Source organism: Pleurodeles waltl, chromosome 5 (genome assembly GCF_031143425.1).
Source record: "Pleurodeles waltl isolate 20211129_DDA chromosome 5, aPleWal1.hap1.20221129, whole genome shotgun sequence".
Classification (NCBI taxonomy): Eukaryota; Metazoa; Chordata; class Amphibia; order Caudata; family Salamandridae; genus Pleurodeles; species Pleurodeles waltl.
This window is the reverse complement of record NC_090444.1, coordinates 575,021,793-575,043,646: the sequence shown is the minus strand read 5'-3', so window position 1 is coordinate 575,043,646 and position 21,854 is coordinate 575,021,793. Positions and strand designations below refer to the sequence as shown.

Genomic DNA, 21,854 nt, shown 5'->3' with positions numbered 1-21,854 from the left:
CTCCATCTGTCCTGAAGTGCCCTGGGAGCCACAGGCTCCAGAACCCAGACTTTCTGTCCTGACTGAAACTCAACCATTGCAGCCTTTTGGTCATACCACAACTTCTGGAGTTGTTGACTGGCTTCAAGGTTTTTGCTTGCCTTTTTCATGTACTCTGCCATCCCGGAGCGGAGGCCTAGTTCATAGTCCACTACATCTTGCTCAGGCTGATGAAGAGTTCTCTCCCAGCCTTCTTTCACAAGTGCCAGTGGTTCCCTTGCACGATGGCCAAAAAGAAGCTAAAAGGGGGAAAACCCTACTCCCTTCTGTGGCACCTCTCCGTAGACGAAAAGCAGGCATGGCAAGAGGCCATCCCATCTCCTTTTGAGTTTTTCAGGGAGCCCCATCATCATGCCCTTCAGTGTCTTGTTAAACCTTTCTACAAGACCATTGGTTTGTAGATGGTATGGAGTGGTGAATTTGTAAGTCACCCCACACGTGTTTCAGGTAAGCTGACATGAAGTTGGTACCTCTGTCAGAAATCACCTCCTTACGAAATCCCACTCTGGTAACAATACCTATGAGTGCTTTGGAACTGCAGGGGCAGTAGTGACCTAAGGGGAATTGCCTCAGGTACCTGGTAGTATGATCCACTACTACCAGTATATATTGGTTCCCTGATGCTGTGGGAGATTCAAGTGGACCCACTATGTCCACTCCCTCTCTCTCAAAAGGGACCCCCACACTAGAACTGGAATGAGGGGGGCCTTGGGATGGCCACCTGTCTTACCACTGGCTTGACATGTGGCACAGGAGCTGCAAAACTCCTTTACCTTCTGGGACATATTGGGCCAATAGAAATGGTTGACTAATCTCCCCCAAGTCTTGGTTTGTCCAAAATGCCCAGCAAGGGGAATGTCATGGGCTAAGGTCAGAATGAACTCCCTAAACTCCTGAGGCACTACCACTCTCCTAGTGACACCAGGTTTGGGATCTCTTGCCTCAGTGTAAATGAGTCCATCTTCCCAATAGACCCTCAGGGTCCCCCTGGGCCCAAGAGCTCTACCTGATAAGGCGCCAGTTCCATGGACTCAGTTTCCTCAGGGGATAGAACATCTTCCTGAGAAGAGAGGTTCTGTTTCTTGTGCTGTGAAGGAGCTGATCCCCCGGTCTTCTTTCTTTTCCTCTTGGAAGGTTGGGCCAGACTCTAACACTTTTTTCACACTGTGCTCTGTATTGTGCTCTAGTCTTGACACACACCAGTTCAGGGATACCTAGCGTGGCTTCATGGGCCTTGAGCTCTACCTCAGCCCATGCTGAGGGCTCCAGATAATTCTCTAGCAAACACTTTACTGGGTTTGCAGAGGAGAGTACCACCTGTTTCAGGCCAGTGACCCCTCTCCATTCTAAAGTTACCATTGGTATGGGATGGACTTTAGTTTCATTGTCAGCATTTGTGACTGGATGTGTCTTTCCAGCCAGGTACTGTCCTGCGGAAATCAGTTTGTCTCTCACCATGGTGACAGTGGCAACTGTATCCCTCAGGGCTTCTACCTTATTCACATTTATCAAGAAGAGTTGCTGCCTGTATTTTTGCATGTTAGGCAGCCAGGCAGCAAGGGTGGCTAAATCCACCCGCCCTCTGAGAATGGCTTCAGTGTGGTCTCATATTTGCTCTGGGCACACTGTTGATCCCACCTGGAGACTGGCTATTCCAGTGCTAACTGGAGTAGTAGTTGTGGGACTTTTCTTGGGACATGTCTTGTCTCTAGTTTGGTGTCCATACTGTCTACAGTTGTGACACCAGGCCTTCTTGGGATCAAAGTTTTTATCCTTATACCCATTTGTGGACAGTGAAGAGGCTCAGGCCCACCTTCCTGAGCAGGTTTTTGGGGCCCTATAGAAGACTCTTTGTCCTTGGATGTCTCACCACCCTTCCCCTGAGGAGGCTTTGTGACCCCCTTTCTTTTGGTCACCCTAATCTTGACCCACTGGTCTGCCTTCTTTCCCAATTCTTGGGGAGAAATAGGACCTAGGTCTAACAGATGTTGATGTAGTTTGTCATTGAAACTAATACTTAACAGATGTTCTTTCATAAATACATTATACAGCCCATCATAATCACTTACACCACTGCCAGTTACCCAACTGTAGGAAGTTGGCTCTGTATATACTATTTCAAAGTGAGAAATAGTGTGCACGGAGTCCAAGGGTTCCCCTTAGAGGTAAGATAGTGGCAAAAAGAGATAATTCTAATGCTCTATTTTGTGGTAGTATGGTCGAGCAGTAGGCTTATCAGAGGGTAGTGTTAAGCGTTTGTTGTACACACACAGGCAATAAATGAGGAACACACACTCAGAGACTTACTCCAGGCCAATAGGTTTTTATATAGAAAAACATATTTTCTTAGTTTATTTTAAGAATCACAGGTTCAGGATTTACAAGCAATACTTCAAATGAAAGGTATTTCACTCAGGTATTCTAGGAACTTTGAATAATCACAATAGCATGTACAGTTTTGACAAAAATGGCAATAAGCTATTTTAAAAGTGGACACAGTGCAAAAATCAACAGTTCCTGGGGGAGGTAAGTAATTGTTAAGTTCACAGGTAAGTAAAACACTTACAGGGTTCAAAGTTGGGTCCAAGGTAGCCCACCGTTGGGGGTTCAGGGAGACCCCAAAGTTACCACACCAGCAGCTCAGGGACAGTCAGGTGCAGAGGTTTAAGAGATGCCCAAAACACATAGGCTTCAATGGAAACAGGGCGGCCACGGTTCCAGTTTGCCAGCAGGTAAGTACACAAGCAGGCACAGAAAGTACACCCTCCGCGGCACAGGGGGGGGCCAGGTGCAGAGTGCAAACAGGCGTCGGGTTTTAGATAGGAATCAATGGGGAGACCCGGGGGTCTCTTCAACGATGCAGGCAGGCATGGGGGGGGGCTTCTCTGGGTAGTCACCACCTGGGCTAGGCAGAGGGTCACCTGGGGGTCGCTTCTGCACTGGAGTTCGGTTGCTTCAGGCCCTGAGGGCTGCGGGTGCAGTGCTGGTTCCAGGCATCGGGTCCCTTGTTACAGGCAGGCGCGGTCAGGGGGAGCCTCTGGATTTCTTCTGCAGTCGCTGTGGGGGCTCTGGGGGGTCGTCTCTGGTTACTCACGGGCTCGCAGTCGCTGGGGAGTCCTCCCTGAGGTGTTTGTTAATCCATAGGTCGAGCCGGGGGCGTAGGGTGCAGAGTGGAAAGTCTCACGCTTCCGGCGGGAAACATGGAGTCTTTAAAGTTGCTTCTTTGTTGCAGAAAGTTGCAGTTTGTTGACCAGGGCCGCTGTTCTCGGCAGTTTCTTGGTCCTTTGGATGCAGGGCAGTCCGCTGAGGCTTCAGTGGTCGCTGGTCCCTGTTGGATGCGTCGCTGTTCAAGTTTTAATCGAAGTTGAGAGACGGGCCGGTGGGGCTGGATCCAAATCAGTTGTCGTCTCCATCTTCACTGCAGGGCTTCAGGTCAGCAGTCCTTCTTCTTTAGGTTACAGGAATCCAACTTCCTCGGTTCTGGGGGGCCCTAAATACTGGATTTAGGGGTGTGTTTAGGTCTGGGAGGGCAGTAGGCAATGGCTACTGTCCTTGAGGGTGGCTACACCCTCTTTGTGCCTACTCCCTGCGGGGAAGGGGGCACATCCTAATCCTATTGGGGGAATCCTCCATCCACAAGATGGAGGATTTCTAAAAGTAAAAGTCACCTCAGCTCAGGACACCTTAGGGGCTGTCCTGACTGGAGGGGGACACCTCCTTGTTTTTCTAATTATCTCCTCCAGCCTTGCCGCCAAAAGTGGGGGCAGTGGCCAGAGGGGCGGGCATCTCCACTAGCTGGGATGCCCTGTGGCACTGTAACAAAGGGGGGTGAGCCTTTGAGGCTCACCGCCAGATGTTACAGTTCCTGCAGGGGGAGGTGAGAAGCACCTCTACCTAGTACAGGCTTTGTTCCTGGCCACAGAGGGACAAAGGCACTCTTCCCCATGTGGCCAACAACATGTCTGGTGTGTGGCAGGCTGGCAAAAACTAGTCAGCCCACACTGGAATTCGGGTATGTTTTCAGGGGGCATCTCTAAGATGCCCTCTGGGTGTATTTTACAATAAATTGCACACTGGCATCAGTGTGCATTTATTGTGCTGAGAAGTTTGATACCAAACTTCACAGTTTTCAGTGTAGCCATTATGGTGCTGTGGAGTTCGTGTTTGACAGACTCCCAGACAATATACACTTATGGCTACCCTGCACTTAAAATGTCTAAGGTTTGGCTTAGACACTGTAGGGGCATAGTGCTCATGCAGCTATGGCCTCACCTGTGGTATAGTGCACCCTGCCTTAGGGCTGTAAGGCCTGCTAGAGGGGTGACTTATCTATGCCACAGGCAGTGTGAGGTTGGCATGGCACTCGGAGGGGAGTGCCATGTCGACTTAGTCCTTTTCTCCCCACCAGCACACACAAGCTGTGAAGCAGTGTGCATGTGCTGAGTGAGGGGTCCCTAGGGTGGCATAAGACATATTGCAGCCCTTAGAGACCTTCCCTGGCATCAGGGCCCTTGGTACCAGGGGTACCAGTTACAAGGGACTTACCTGAGTGCCAGGGTTGTGACAATTGTGGAGACAAAGGTACAGTTTAGGAAAAGAATGCTGGTGCTGGTGCCTGGTTAGCAGCATCCCAGCACACTTTCAAATCATACCTTAGCATCAGCAAAGGGAAAAAGTCAGGGCTACCCTGCCAAGGATGCATTTCCTTACACCAACTTTCTAGTGTTTTGACTGAGAAGTCAACAAAATCAACCCAGGTCTGGCTCAAGGTTTTGTGAGCCCCCCTGAACCCAATCCTGTACTCCTCAGTTGAGAATCCAAAGACCTCAATCATGGTAGCCTTCATGAGGTAATAGGAGTTTGCATCTTTACCAGAGAGTGTGAGGAGTCTATCCCTACACTTTCCAGTGAACATTTCCCAAAGGAGAGCTCCCCAGTGAGATCTGTTTACTTTTCTGGTTGCACAAGCCCTCTCAAAAGCTGTGAACATCTTGGGGATGTCATCACCTTCTTCATATTTGGTTACAATCCCTTTGGGGATTTTTAGGCTGTCCGTATTGTGAAAACATCCTAAAGCGCGTTAATAGTCTAGCGCTGTGGCAAAATGTAAGAGCCGAAAGGAAATTTAACAAGGGAGGGTGCGCAGGCCGAATACCGGAACGAGAATCGTTAAACCGGTATCGGCCATGATTAAAGGCAGTACGGGCGAGCTCCCGCATACTGCCGAGGTTAAAACGTCAAGGATATTACTTGGAGAGGAAGGCGCGCGAGGTACCTCTCGCGTACTGCCTCCTCTCAAAGGTCCCATGTTAATGGACCGTTACTGGACATTGCTCGAGGCAGCGTGTGAGAAAGAAAAATCTCTCTACCGGAAAACGATAGAAAAATGCTAAAAGTCACGAACTTCGCTACTGAAGCGCGCGCTGGGCAGCTCTTGTATATTATCAAAATACATTTAGAATTCGAGTAATAAAATAAAACAAAAGGAACAGTCCGTAACACCACTAAAGATGCACTTACTCTCAGTAGATCAGCATGCAATGGCAAACCTACATCGCTCTGAATATTCCCGGAACGACCAGAGGTAATCAGTGGGTGGAGCTTTTAAAGGGAAGCTGCATGCAGTGGAGAAATGAAATAGAAAAGGGACTGTAACCAAAGGCGAGTAATGGACACAAAGAAGGGACACGGAGACAGTTCCGGCCATATATAAAGGGTAGAAATCCCAAGCTACAGCAGAGTAGTATCAGAAGAGGTTAATACACTTAGGGATATCTAATCAGAAATGCAAAGGATGTTCATTTCTAAAAATAGAATATAGAGATATATAATCCATAGAGAAGTGAGAGAGTCAGAACGTGGATAGTATCAAGACCATAGTATGGCAAAAGATATGGAGAGAACATCTCAAGGAGGTCAACAGGACCAAAAAGAGGGGTATAACTACTTATGGATAAAATTGGTCCAGGGAATCTCATTGTTGAGTCCAGTTATATGAGTCTTCAACCTGAAAACCCAAGGTTGTTCTTTCTCAAATAGCCTAGTGCGCAGTCTCTATTGTCTCTAATAGTTTCCATAATAACCCACCGGAGGTCACCGGGAGTGTGGTGTTTCTCAGTGTAGTGGTTGGTCAGTTTTGTCGAAGATCTCTTGCACCTGATAGTACTACGATGTTCATTGATTCGTATTTTAACCATTCTAGTTGTCATACCTATGTATTTCAGATTGCAAGGGCACATAATCATGCATATGCAATCTCTTGTACGGCAATTAGTATGTGATCTTAATTGCCATTTCCTGGGTTCACCCAGGTCCAACTCCTGTGTGCTGATGGTAAACAGGCAAACATTACACCCACCACAGGGGTGGTGTCCTTTGACTCCCAACCACTGCTTAACACTGATGGTGTCAGAATACTGGCGGGTTGCAGGTCTCGTATGGACTACTAAGTCTTTTATATTCTGTGTTCTCTTAAAGGAGAATAGAGGACGTTCTAATGATTCTCCCGCACTATTAAGGATAGGCCAATGTCTCTGTACAACTGGAATGAAAAAATGTGTAAAAATTACGGGACGTCTATAATAAATTGTGTTCTTTGCTAATGGGGCAGGTCTATTAATAGTTACCTTAATTTCCTCCCAGGTCTCAAACTTGTAAACCTAGTGTTCTGTTTTTCCAAATGTCAACATTTTGCCTGCATTGCCATTTCAAAAGGGTATTTATATAGATATATAACTAAGTTTGTTATCTTTTAGTGCTGACACTGTGATACTAGAGAATTTAAAATGAATGTATTCTATGGTCATAGGCCCAGATTTACTGTATGGTGTAGGGTTACTCCTTTACATACATGAATAATATCCTATCTCTTTACTTTTATTTTTCACCTACTTTAATGATGTAAGTTGTTACTCGAAAAATAAGATATTTATTTTTAAATCCTGCTATTTGTACTTAGGGCATGTTTCAAGAAATTACCACGAATCTTAAGCTTTAATACTATGCGATACACATTTAATATGGTAACAATGATGAAGGAGAAAGTCAACACACACTTCTCTTTTCCTCTGCGACTGGATATGACACCATACACTGAAGACTTTCTTATGGGAAAGAAGGAAAGCAGAGAAGGTAAGACTTTTGCTAGCTATCTTAAGCCCTCGGTCGCACTTTTTAACTCTTGTTGTCTTTATTTGAAAATACCCTTTTCTTCATGTGAGTAACCCTAAATAAGAATATTAAAGAAGCTTCACTTAAAGAACCCGCAATAAGTTCATTAATTGAGGGGAGGGGTGGTATCATGTATCTCTATTAATTCTGCTAGTTGAAAAATACTATATAAATATCACAAAATCATATCCAAGTAATTTGTACAGAATTATATTTAAAATTTACAGTTCGAAATAAAATGAAAACATATTTGATCATTTTGACATAAATGTCCTTTCTCCCGTAATATAATTCACATCCAGTATTCTTTTATATCAGAAATGAGCTAGAGCGTGTTTTACGTATTATTATATGTATATATCAAAATAACCACTTCTTACATGAACATGCTTATGATCAGAGCTGCATGTTTTGAATCAATGCTCGGACAAATATAATCCAACTCATGCTATTATGCGCGGTAATTCGTAGTAATAACTAAGGCTAAACCCAATTGAAGGATACTATAGGATACAAAAGTTGCCTTTGTATACTTGTGACTTTCACATGTGAACTGTGTTATCATAAGGTGGAATGAGAGATGATGATTACTCTAGATGGGGACTTCAGCGAAGAAACACATATAAGAAATAGTGCCCTGAAGAAATTTGTTATTTTAATGTATACCACAAAAAAATAGGTTGACTGTTTTCGTATAATTCACAACATTGCATTTCAATGATGTTATGAAAGAAAATATGATGTTCATGTCAAATTGATCAAATATGTTCTCAATGTATTTTGAATTGTATTGTGTAATATGCAGTTTTATTAAAATTAAAGAATGTTTTTTTTAAGACTTGAATATGATTTTTTCGATATTTTATGGTATTGTCCAGCTATGCAGAAGTAATAGAGATTATTGTTACTCGTGCCACCTCCACTCCCAGTCAAAATTCTAGGAGTTACTGAGGGTTCTGTCTGTGAAGCGGTGTAGTATTTCGCGAAACGGTGGAGGTTAAACCCTGTGGGTTGGTTTTGAGTATCTGTAGGACCACTGATTCAGACTACTTTGACTCCTAAAAAAGAGCTCCACCTAAATAAAAATGTTGTTGTAATTCCTGACCTTGCAAATCTTCCTAGATGTCTGATTGGAGCCCGAAAAATTGAAACCGCTCTCCTGCTCCATTAGCTGGCCCCTCGACTCTGCCTCAATGCCACCCACCACTCCAGACTAGACATCATCAGAGCTATAATAGTGCCACTCTATTGCAGCAACTTCAGCTCCTTTTTTCCTCACTCTTCAACTCTGATCCCTAGTGCTCTTCTGTAGGAAAGTGCCTCTTTTGGCATGGTTACTCCCCCCCCATACAAACACCTTTTGCTTGATATTGATGCTGACTTGACTGAGAGTGTGCTGGGAGCCTGCTAACCAGGACCCAGCACCAATGTTCTTTCCCTAAACTACTGTTTCCACAATTGGCACACCCCCGCCACACAGTTAAGTCCCATTTAAAAGATACCCATTGTGGTCTCTGTGGCCAGGGAAGGTCCCAAAGGGCTGCAGCATGTATTATGCTACCCTAGGGGACCCCGCACCAAGCACATGCCATTGAAGCTTGTGTGTGTTGGTGGGGAGAAGACAAAGTCGATATGGCACCCCTATCAGGGTGCCATGCCCACAAACCACTGCCTGTGGCAAGGGTAGGTCACACTCTAGAAGGTCGTACAGCCCTAAGGAAGGGTGGACTATACCACAGGTGAGGGCACAGCAGCATGAGCAATATGCCCCTACAGTGTCTAAGTCTATTCCTAGACATTGTAAGTGCACTATGGGCATACTAAGAATATGGGCTGGGAGGTTGTCATTACTCCACAGCTCCATGATGGCTTCACTGAAGTCTGGGAAATTTGGTATCAAATGTCTCAGCACAATAAACCCGCACTGATGCCAGTGTTGGATTTATTGAACTTCTTAGGCGTGCCTCCTTTTTACCAAGCTTCTAGTTCAGGACTGACAGGTCTGTGCCAGCCTACCACTTCCAGACAAGTTTCTGACCACATGGGGTGGGAGCCTTTGTGCTCTCTGTGGCCAAAAACAAAGCCTGAACTGGGTGGAGGTGCTTCACACCTCCCCCCTGCAGGATCTGTAACATCTGATGGTGAGCCTCAAAGGCTCAAGCTTCTTGTTACAGTGCACCAGGGCACTTCAGCTAGTGAAGATGCCCACCCCCTGGACAAAGCCCCTCTTTTGGCGGCAGGTCGACGGGAAAGTTAGGAAACACATGAGGAGTGACCACTTCAGCTGGGACCACCCCTTAGGTGTCCAGAGCTGAAGTGTCCCCCTCCATGCACAATCCTCCATATTGGTTTGGAGGACAGGGACCAATAGGGTTAGGTCTGTGACCCCCTCCCCAAAGGGAGTGGACACCAGAAGTGTGTAGCCACCCTCTGGGACAGTAGCTACTGGCTACTGCCCTCTGACCCTTGTAATACCCCCAAATCCAGGATTAAGGACTCCCCTGAACCTAGTTTGGGAGATTCCTGGTGACCTCAAGAATACGACAAGAACAAAGAAGGACTGCTAAGCTGACCCCCAGCAGAGAAGACTGAAGTCGCTAACTGATTTGGCCCTACCCCTACTGGTCTGTCTCCAGCTTCTGCAGCTCCTGTTGCAAAAAGGTGATGCATCCTGCAGGACCAGCGACCTGTTAAGAGGTGCTAGAGAAATGCCTGCACACCAGAGGAGCAGGATCCCCCTTGGACAGCGGCCCTGTCCAGAAAGAAACTCCAGCAGAGGACTCCAGAACTGGCCCGGATCCGCAAGTCCTGCCCACTCTGCACCCACGGCCCGTTTCCAGGTTGACCACCATTCCAGAGCAGGCCCCCAGGTGATTCTGACCTTGTGTCCACCCTGAGTTAATCCGTACTGACCAACACAACAATGCCTGCAGCCTTAATCTGGATGCCCCCCGGCCTCGAGGAATCAGACCACTGGTCCAGCAACATTCAGTATGCAGCCCTACTTGTTGTCCCACCTGTGGTTTCCCTGAACCAACTTACCTGGACCCATCCTGCAGCCTACTTGTGACCCCCAGGGTCCCCCTATGCTAAAGCTTTGGAAGCCCAAGGCTGAGTTTGCATCATGCACACAGCCGCCCCTACACTGCTGAGGGTGTGTGATGGGTGCTGACCTGTGCTCCCCTGAATCTCCCAGGTCACCCCTCCGAAGACGCGAGTACTTACCTGCTGGCAGATCCAATTCCGAGTGCCCCCAGTCTACATAGGAGCCCATTTTAAAACTTGCAGCCACTTTGATCTCTGCACCCCTCTGGTCCCGTGTTGCTAGTGATGCGTGTTTGAGGTTAACTTGAAACCCCACCTCTGGACATCGTAAACCCTGGAGAATGGAACTGTAATTCTTGTACTTACCTCGAAACTATACTAACTTTCCTTCCCCCAGGACTGTTTTTGAAAATTGCAGTGTCAACTTTTAAAACCAATATTTGCAATTTTCTTGAAAACCGGTTACTTGCCTAATTGAAACAAAGTGGTATTGATATATATCCTTGCTACTTACTTGCAAATATACTTACTTGCAAACTGAATCTTGTGGCTCCAGAAATATAGTACCAAAATATATTTTTGCTGTATAAAATCAATTGGCCTGAAGTTAGTCAATGAGTGTGTGCTTCATTTACTACCTGTTTGTACAGCAAATGCTTTGCAGTACCCTCTGGTAAGCCTAACTGCCTGCCCACACTACAACAAAGAGAACATGAGTATTATCTACTTTAGCCTCTGTTAAACCTCTGGGGAGCCACTGGATTCGGTGTGCACTAAATCTCATTTTGATATAGTATATGCAGAGCCGGCTTCCTACATCCTCACAAAATGTGTTTATCTGCAGTGCTGGGACGAAGTCACCTTCGAAAAAATCGTGTTTGATCAGTGCCTATCCTGCCACTAGCAAATGTCCATTTCTGACCTTCACAAGGTGTGCTTGTGGTGTCTGTGGACAAAGCAACGCTTCCTAGTTCTGAAAATAATGTGGGGTCTTGCATATTAAAGCCATCAAATTGTGAGAGTCCAGCGACAAATGGTACATTTGACATTTTTAAAGAAAAATATATATTGCAATTTTCAATTAAAGAGTACAGCAGTACAAACCTAGATAAAACATACATAGGTGACAAGGGAGACAACTACTACTATGAGGTGAAGACATAATGAATAAGTTACTTACCTTCGGTAACAAGTTATCTGGTAGAGACATGTTCTAGTTGCAGATTCCTTACCTTAGAATTTCCTCCATGAGTCAGACTGGATCAGGAGATTTTTCTTCGTGCAGTACCCTTAAGCGTCGTTAGGTGGAGTTGGTCCATTCCACAGGTGTTGTTGGCGTCGTGGTTGCCGTGATGACATCAGGAGTCATATATAGACACCGCCTCAGCACAGTGACATCGCTTCTTTTCTTTCCGCGCCATGCGCTGTTCCGGAGAGAGCTACCCTAAGTCAATTTTTGACCCACCTCAACACTTTTGTTGAGCTTTTGGTGAAGTTTATGATGCATCGAGGATGTCCCCGAAGACCGGTTTCAAGCCTTGAGAGGCTTGTCACCGCATGATGTCGGTAAAGGAGCAGGACCGTGTGTGTTTGTGACCTAAAGTTGTGCTCCGAGTGCCAGGCCATGCACCCGAAGGCCTTGAAGAAATGCTCGCTCAAGCTTATGGCAGCCCGGCGCTAGAATGCTCATCGATCCCGGTCTCACTCGAGAGAAAAGTCTTGAGACCGCTCGCTGATTAACCACCACTCGTCGTCCTCCGCTTTGCATCACTCAAGTAAGACGAAGTTGTTGAAGATGGCTAGGCATCCTTCGGTTTCACCCCGTCACTCGGCTGATGCGACGCAGGAGGAGCGTAGACGCTCTAGGCCTCGTCCTCCGACCCTACTTCTGGGTCCGCTCCGTGCCTCCCCAACTTTCCTAGACGTTGAGCGACCCCTGACCAATTGAAAGAATTCTATTAGGCCATGCGTCTTATTTTTGGGCAGTCAGACCCCCTTTTGGTGCCTTCTGGCACTGGGGGTTCGGCTGGGAACATTTTGGGTTCCACTGAGGCCCCCTCCGGATCCGCTAATAGATCTGTACTGAGGCCGGTCATAAATTCAAGACCTTCCCCAGCGTCGGTTCGACCGGCGACGCTCCCGAGGTCAGTTGTGCCCACGATTGACTTTGACCTGATCCTAATCCCGACGACTCAAAGTAGGTCTCTTCCCCCTAGTTTGGATTCAGACTCTTATTCTTTTGGGTATGAACACGGGGAAGGATTGGAGGGGTCCCTGGACCCTTATGAATACCAGGACAACCCCAGTATGGACTGGGCGCAGGAATAGGGCAAGGCAAGTGGTCTGGATCCTTCGCCAGACTCTGGCATGCTTTCTACTCCTACTCTGGCTACGGTGGAGGGAGCCACTTATTCTATGGTGGTCAGTAGGGCAGCTGAGGTCCATGGATTTCAGCTACCTACTGCTGAAGCCAGGTCTAATCTCCTGACAGAGGTGCTTCAACCAGGGCTTCCACGTTGCAGCCTCTCCTTCCTTTCAGTGAAGCCCTCACTGATGTAATTCTGGGTACGAGGTCCAGACCCAGCACAGGGGCTCCTGTGAACAGGGCAATTGCATGCCGTCATCAGCCCACCCTCAACAACTCTAAATTCCTGTCCCAACACCCCACACCTGAAAGCCTTGTTATCCAGGCATCCTCGTCATCTGGCACATTCCCTTCCGCACCTCCAGATCGGGAATCGGAGACTGGACCAACTTTGTGTAGGAAAGTACCATCTTGCCTGGCATGTTTTTACTGTATGTATGTTTGTTTTTGCCTATGTGTCACTGGGATCCTGCTAGCCAGGACCCCAGTGCTCATAAAGTATGCCCTGTATGTGTTCTCTGTGGTGCCTAACTGTATCACTGAGGCTCTGCTAACCAGAACCTCAGTGTTTATGCTCTCTCTACTTTTAAAATTGTCACTGCAGGCTAGTGACTAATTTTACCAATTCTGATTGGCACACTGGAACACCCTTATAATTACCTTGTATTTGGTACCTAGGTACCAAGGGTATTGGGGTTCCAGGCGATCTCTATGGGCTGCAGCATGTCTTTTGCCACCCATAAGGAGCTCAGACAATTCTTACACAGGACTGCCACTGCAGCCTGAGTGAAATAACGTCCACGTTATTTCACAGCCATTTTACACTGCACTTAAGTAACTTATAAGTAACCTATATGTCTAACCCTCACTTGGTGAAGGTTAGGTGCAAAGTTACTTAGTGTGTGGGCACCCTGGCACTAGCCAAGTTGCCCCCACATTGTTCAGGGCAAATACCGACTTTGTAAGTGCGGGGACACCATTACACGCGTGCACTACATATAGGTCAACACCTATATGTAGCGTCACAATGGTAACTCCGAACATGGCCATGTAACATGTCTAGGATCATGGAATTGTCCCCCCAATACCATTCTGGTATTGGGGGGACAATTCCAGGCATTCCCGGGTCTCCAGCATACAGCCCGGGTACACCCAAACTAACTTTCCGGGGTCTCCTCTGCAGCTACCACTGCTGCCAACCCCTCAGACAGATTTCTGCCCCCCTGGGGCCTGGGCAGCCTGGTCCCAGGAAGGCAGAACAAAGAATTTCCTCAGAGAGGGTGCTACACCCTCTCCCTTTGGAAATAGGTGTGAAGGGCCTAGGAGGAGTAGCCTCTCCTGGCCTCTGGAAATGCTTTGATGGGCACAGATGGTGCCCTCCTTGCATAAGCCAGTCTACACCGGTTCAGGGATCCCCCCACCCCTGCTCTGGTGCGAAACTGGACAAAGGAAAGGGAAGTGACCACTCCCCTGACCAGCACTTCCCAGGGGAGGTGCCCAGAGCTCCTCCAGTGTGTCCCAGACCTCTGCCATCTTGAATGCAGAGGTGTGAGGGCACAATGGACAGCCCTGAGTGGCCAGTGCCAGCAGGTGACGTCAGAGACCCCTCCTGATAGGTGCTTACCTTTCTCTGTGGGCTATTTAGGGTCTCTCCTGTGGGCATCTCACTAGATAACGAATGCAAGAGCTCACCAGAGTTCCTCTGCACTTCCCTCTTGGATTTCTGCCAAGGATCAACCGCTGACTGCTCCAGTATGCCTGCATAACCGCAACAAAGTAGCAAGAAGACTATCAGCAACATTGTAGCGCCTCATCCTGCCGGCTTTCTCGACTGTTTTTTGGTCGTACATGCTCTGAGGGCTGTCTGCCTTCACCCTGCACTGGAAGCCAACAAGAAATCTCCTGTGGGTCGACTGAATATTCCCCCTGCTAACGGAGGCACCAAACTTCTGCATCACCGGTCCTTTGGGTCCCCTCTCATCCTGACGAGCGTGGTCCCTGGAACACAGGAGCTGGGTCCAAGTGTCTTCGACAGTCCAGTGGCCCTTCTGTCCAAATTTGGTGGAGGTAAGTCCTTGCCTCCCCACCCCAGACAGTAATCCTGTGTACTGCGTGAACTGCAACTGCTCGGGCTTCTGTGCACTTTTGCAAGACTTCCTTTGTGCACAGCCTAGCCGAGGTCCCCAGCACTCCGTCCTGCATTGCCCAACTCGCTGAGTTGGACTCCGACGTCGTGGGACCCTCCTTTGTTGCTCTGAGTCGACCGTCGCCCTCAGATCTTCTAAGTGCCTGTTCAGGTGCTTCTGCGGGTTCTGCCTGCGTTTGCGTGGGCTCTGTGTTGCTGAGCGCCCCCTCTGTCTCCTCCTCCAAAATGTGACCTCCTGGTCCTTCCTGGGCCCTGGCAGCACCCAAAATCCTCAACTGCAACTCTTGCAGTTAGCAAAGCTTGTTTGCAGTTTTTCTGCGTGGAAACAACTCTGCATCCCCCAGCAAGCCGTGGGACATCTTCTGACCAAAGGAGAAGTTCCTGGCACCTTCTGTTGTTGCAGAATCTTCGGCTTCTTCCACCCGGAGGCAGCCCTTTTGCACCTTCATCCGGGGTTTAGTGGGCTCCTTCTTCCCCCTGGTCACTTCCGTGACTCTTAGACTTGGTCCCCTTCCTTTAATGGTCCTCAGGTCCAGGAATCCATCTTCTGTGCTTTGCAGTCAGTTGTTGTCCTTGCAGAAAACGCTATCTCAACTTTACTGTCATTCTGGGGTAATAGGGTAACTTTACTCCTACTTTTCTGGGTCTTGGGGTGGGGTATCTTGGACACCCTTAGTGTTTTCTTACACTCCCACCGACCCTCTACACACTACACTAGGCCTGGGGTCTATTCGTGGTTCGCATTCCACTTTTGGAGTATATGGTTTGTGTTGCCCCTAGGCCTATTTCTCCCTATTGCATTCTATTGTTTTCTACATTGTTTGCACTACTTTTCTAACTGTTACTTACCTGATTTTGGTTTGTGTGTATATATTTTGTGTATATTACTTACCTCCTAAGGGAGTATATCCTCTGAGATACTTTTGGCATATTGTCACTAAAAGAAAGTACCTTTATTTTTAGTAACTCTGAGTATTGTGTTTTCTTATGATATAGTGCTATATGATATAAGTGGTATAGTAGGAGCTTTGCATGTCTCCTAGTTCAGCCTAAGCTGCTCTGCTATAGCTACCTCTATCAGCCTAAGCTGCTAGAACACCTCTATTCTACTAATAAGGGGCAACTGGACCTGGCACAAGGTATAAGTACCACAAGGTACCCACTATAAGCCAGGCCAGCCTCCTACACTTGGGAAGAAGATGTTTTCTTCCTCCAGTCTGGGGTTGCGGTCAGTGAACACCACATGCCTTTCGGGACATTATACTCCCTCCCTGTGGGATACGGTCGCGCACATCTTTCCACAGATACCGGAGGAGGCCCGGACTCTTATTTCCCAAGCGGTTGTGGATTAGGAGAGACGCGGCCAAGTTCACTATCTGATGTGGGCTGGACACAAGTGACTCTCTCAGTAGATTGTTTGCGTCGACAATGGCTTTGAGGTGCCACGCCTGGTTGAGGACATCTGGTTTCTTAGGGGATGTCCAACAGACTCTTATGGACATGCCCTTTGATGGCACCCGTCTTTATGGAGGCAGTGTGGACTCTGAGCTTGAGAGGGCAAGGACTCCCGGGCTACAGTTCAGTCCCTCTGCCTTTCGACTGCCCCTTGTTCCCAACAGTCTGCCGTTCGCCCCTTTCGTGGCCACAGAAGGGGCTCCATGACGTGTTCCTTTCCCAGCCACCATGCCACAGAGTGGCCGGGCATGCAGAATCTGACAGGCTTGTGTGACAGCGAACCAGAGGTATGCTCAGTCCACCCCTGCTGCAGCCTACAAGCCTTCCTAGTCCATCCCTCCCACCCTAGACCAGTTGGCGGCAGGATGCGCCACCACCTGTCTCTCTGGGAATCCATCACTACGGACAGGTGGGTTTTACAGTGGGCTACTCCCTCCCCTTCAAGACTGCCCCTCCGGCCATTCCTCCATCCTATGCTGACTACCTTGGCCAAGGGAGCCGTACAGAGGGTCCCTGTGCAAGAAGTAGGTTGTGGTTGTTATTCCCGCTACCTTAAAGGGACAAGGGCTTATGTTCTATCCCTAAACCTTTGGGCCCTCAGTCTCTTCCTCAAAAAGGAGTAGTTCAAAATGCTTACCCTCGCTCAGGTACTCTCTGCCTAGGACCCAGGGGACTGGATGGTAGCGTTGGACTTGCAGGACACTTATTTCCATATCCCCATCTTGCCTGCCCACAGACGTTACCTACAATTTGTGGTAGGTTAAAAGCACTTTCAATTTACAGTGCTTCCCTTTGGCTTTACCAGCGCCCCTCGGGTGTTCACGAAAGTGATGGCACTGGTTGCAGCTCATCTGCGCAGGTTAGGGGTTTCAGTCTTCCCCTACCTCTCCTACTGGCTGTTGAAGGAGGAGACACCCCAGAATGTCGTTTCCCACCTTCAAACTATGGCGAACCTCCTGCAGACACTGGGGTTCTTTATAAACTTGCCAAAGTCACACCTGACTCCCTCTCAGATGCTCCCTTTCATCTGAGCTGTTGTGGAGACCGTGCAGTTTCCCACCTATCCTCCCGAAAAGCGAGTCCAGGATATTCAGGCTGTGATTCCGATCTTTCAGCCTCTATCCTGGGTTTCAGGGAGAATGACTCTGGGGCTGTTGGGCCTCATGACCTCCTGGATCCTGCTAGTGACACATGCCAGATGGCATATGTGGCCTTTGCAGTGGGACCTGAAGTTCCAGTGGGTGCAGCATCAGGGAAATCTCTGACATGGTCGAGATCTCAGAGGGGACTGCGAGACCTGCAGTGGTGGCTTTTGAATCGGGATTTGGTCAACAGCAGATCCCTTTCCCTTCACCAACCAGATCTGTCAGTAGCGACAGACATGTCACTCCTGGGATGGGACGTCATATGGGAGATGCGGAGGTCAAAGATCTCTGGTCTTCGAAGAAGTCTGAACTCCATATCAATCTTCAGGAGCTCCGGGCGATCAGGCTTGCATTTACAGCATTCCTTCCCTCTCTCAAAGGGAAAGTGGTGCAAGTGTCCACGAACAACCCTACCGCCATGTGGTACTGCAACAAAGAGTGCGGTGCAACATACCACAGTGAGGGCATAGCTGCATGAGCACTATGCCCCTACAGTGTCTGAGACCATTCTTAGACATTGTAAGTGCAGGGTAGCCATAAAAAGTATATGGTCTGGGAGTTTGTCAACGATGAACTCTACACTTACATAATGGCTGAAGCCAGTGTGAGATTTATTGTAAAATACACACAGAGGGTATCTTAGAGATGCCCCCTGCATGCCAGCCCAACTGGGCTCTGCTAGCCTGCCACTCCCAGATTAGTTTCTGGCCACATGGGATGAGTCCCTTTGTGCATTCTGTGACCAGGAACAAATCCTGTCCTGGGTGGAGGTGCTTCACACCTCTTCCGGCAGGAACTGTAACACCTGGCCTGTGAGCCTCAAAGGCTCAAGCCTGGTGTTAAAATGCCCCAGGGCACTCCAGCTAGTGGAGGTGCCCGCCCCCCCCGGACAGAGCCCCCACTTTTGGTGGCAAGTCCAGAGGAGATAATGAGAAAAACAAGGAGGAGTCACCCTCCGTCCAGGACAGCCCCTAAGGTGTCCTGAGCTGAGGTGACCCCTTCCTTAGAAAATCCTCCATCTTGCTTTGGAGGATTTCCCAAATAGAATTAGGGATGTGCCCCAATCCCCAAAGGGAGGAGGCACAAGGAGGGTGTAGCCACCGTCAGGAAAAGTAGCCATTGGCTACTGCCCTCCAGCCCTAAACACCCCCCTAAATCTAGTATTTAGGGGCGACCCGGAACCTAGGAAATCAAATTCCTGCAACCTGAGGAAAGAAGAACTGCTGACCTGAAAGCCCTGCAGATAAGACGGACACAACAGCTGACTTGGCCCCAGCCCTATCGGCCTGTCTCCAGACTCAAAGAACCTGCAACAACAACCCATCCTAGCGACCTCTGCCAATTCAGAGGACTGCCCTGCAACCCAAAGGACCAAGAAAGTCCTGTGAACAGCAGCTCTGTCTAAACAACAAAGGAGAAACCATCTTTAAAGGGACTTCCACCTCACTCCTGAAGCGTGAGTCCCCAACACTCTGCACCCAACACCCCCAGCTAGTGTCCAGAGAAACCAACACTGAAGCAAGGACCCTCAGACGACTCCCACAACCTGGACACCCTGAGACGACCACCCTGCCCCCCCAACGGCAAAGCCTGCAGAGATCCAGAGCATCCCCCTGACCGCAACTGCCCTGTCCACAGTACCTGTGTTCTTTCCCTAAAACTGTACCATTGTTCCACAATTGGCACACCCCTGGCACACAGTTAAGTCCCTTGTAAAAGGTACCAGTGATAGCAAGGGCCCTGTGTCCAGGGCTATGATAGCACAAGTGCTGCCCCAGGTCCTTGAGGACCCAAGCTGTGAAGGACGGGAGAGATGCAGCCAAGTTTACCTTAAGGTGTGGCTTGGACACAACTTACTCGCTGGGCAGAGCGATTTCTTCTACAGTGGCCCTCCGATGCCATGCCTGGCTACATATCACTGGCTTTTCAGGGAATGTCCATTCGAACTTGATGGACATGCCTTTTGATGGCTCACGCCTTTTTGGTGAGAAGGCAGACTCTGTGCTTGAGAAGTTTGAGATGTCTCGAGCTACGGCCATATCCTTGAGCCTCTGAGTGCCTGTTTGCCAGCAGTCTGCCTATCGCTCCTTTCGAGGCTTCAGGAGGGGCGCAGTACCATGCCACCCAAAGGTTAGCCACTGTCCTTCGACTTCACAACATCCCGTGCGAGAATGAGGTTGTGGTACCTTCAGACCCAGAGGGTCTAGCCAGAGGTCAACCACCACCCAGCCCCCTCTTCAGCAACGCCCAAAACTCTCCTAGGATGGTTCTGCAAGACCATGTCCGCCCAGTTGGAGGGAGGATTCAATTTCATCTCCCTCACTGGCGGTCCATAACATCAGGCAAATGGGTCTTGCAGATCCTACAGGGATTCCCTCCCCTTCCAGTCTTTACCTCCCTCTATTCCTCTGGTAAAAGAATGGCTGATGGATGATCATTTGATCTTACTCCGCAAGGAAGTTACAGCTCTCTTGGCCAAGGGAGCCATCAAAAGGGTCCCAATGTCAGAAGTAGGGCAGTGGTTGTCATTCCCGCTACTTTCTGATCCCAAAAAAGAACAAGGGTCTCTGCCCTATCTTGGATTTAAGGCAAGTCAGTCTCTTCATCAAAAAGGAGAAATTCAAGATGCTCAGTCTTGTTCAGGTCTTGTCTGCCCTAGACCAAGGAGACTGGATGGTAGCTTTGGACTTGCAGGAGGCGTATTTTCAAATACCCATCCTGCCAGCCCACAGGTGTTAATTGCAGTTAAAGGTGGGCCACGAGCACTTTGTTTACCATGCTCCCCTTTAGTCTCACCAGTGCCCCTCGGGTGTTCACCAAAGTGATGGCAGCTCATCTCCACAGGTTAGGGATTTCATTCTTCCCCTACCTCGACGACTGGCTGTTGAAGGCTCCTACGCCCCAGGCTCTCGTCACCTACCTTCAGACTACGGCGGACCTCCTGCATTCGCTGGGGTTCAATATAAATGTGCTGAAGTTGCACCTGACTCCCTCTCTGAAGCTCCCTTTCATTGGAGCTGTTCTGGATACAGTGTAGGTTTGGGTTTATCCTCCCGAGCAGCGAGTCCAGGATATTCAGGTTATGATACCAATGTTTCGGCCTCTATCCTGGATTTCGGTGAGACAGACTGTGAGGCTGTTGGGACTCATGGTTTCCTGCATCCTGTTAGTCAAACATGCCAGATGGCATATGAGGGCTCTGCAATGGGACCTGAAGTTCCAGTGGGCACAGCATCAGTGAAATCTTACCAACACGATTCAGATCTCAGAGGGAACTGCAAAAGACCTGCAGTGGTGGTTAGTGAACTGTAATTGGGTCAAAGGCAGACTCCTCTCCCTTCCCTAACCAGATCTCACAGTAGTGACAGATGTGTCACTTGTGGAATGGGGAAGCCACCTGCGAGAGGCAGAGATCAGGGGCCTCTGGTCTCTGGCGGAATCTGGGCTCCATATCAACGTATTGGAGCTTTAGGCGATCCTGCTAGCATTGAAAGAATTTCTTCCTGTTGTGAAAGGGAAAGTGTTGTCCGTGCAGGTGTTCACGGACAACAGTACCGCAAAGTGGTACTGCAACAAGCAGGGCAGTGTTGGGTTGTGGACACTTTGTCAAGAGCCTCTGCGTCTCTGGACGTGGCTGGAACAGCAGGGTATAACCCTGGTGGTTCAACACCTGGTAGGTTCTCTGAACGCCAGAGTGGCCGAACTCAGCCGTAGGTGCCTAGCGTATTACGAATGGTTTCTCCATCTGTAGGTGGTGCAAGGACTCTGTCAGCAGTGGGGAGAGCCTTGGTTAGATCTGTTTGCCTCTGCAGAGAACGTGAAATGTCAGCAGAATTGCACGTTGGAGTTTCCAAGGCGGCAATGGCTCGGCGACGCTTTTCGTTGCAAGTGGAATTCAGGCCTCCTATATACATTTCCTCCCATACCACTCCTGCCCAGAGTTCTCAAGAAGATCAAGAATGACTGGGCCCAAGCCATCTTAGTGGCTCAGGATTGGGCACAGAGAGTGTGTTATCCCGAGCTACTCAAAATGAGCATCAATCCTCCGATCAGGCTGCCCCTTCGAGAGGCTCTTCTGTTGCAGCAGCAGGGGAGGGTCTCCACCTGAAATTGTCAACTCTGCACCTTCATGCGTGAAGATTGAGCAGCAGCAGTTGATTGCTTTTTACCTTCCTCGCAAAGTCTGTGAAGTTATTTTGGCAGCCAGGCTTCCCTCCACTAAAATGGTATGTGCCTGCCGTTGGAAACGCTTTGTATATTATTGTACAGAAAGGTCTATTAACCCTCTTTCTGCTTCGCTTTTTGACATTCTTATCTTCATTCTGTCTCTAGCCCAGCAGGATTCTGCCTTGGGTACTCCCAAGAGCTATCTTTTTGCCTTATGGGCATTCCTTCGGCTGCATGATCTGCCTTCACTGTTCAAATCTCCCATTGTAAATAGCTTCCTCAAAGGGCTTGTACATATGTTTCCCCCTCCGCCCTTTATTAT

At 48.7% G+C, this 21,854-nt stretch overlaps 1 protein-coding gene across 2 annotated transcripts in view; it reads left to right on the top strand.

The window, feature by feature from the left end:
* Positions 1-21,854, top strand: part of USP34 (ubiquitin specific peptidase 34) — a 1,940,069-nt gene that overhangs the window by 1,047,075 nt on the left and 871,140 nt on the right. For both annotated transcript variants that reach the window (XM_069234398.1, XM_069234397.1), the window contains one exon: positions 6,998-7,170. In XM_069234398.1, coding sequence (XP_069090499.1) covers positions 6,998-7,170 — 173 coding nt within the window. The remainder of the gene's footprint in view (positions 1-6,997; positions 7,171-21,854) is intronic.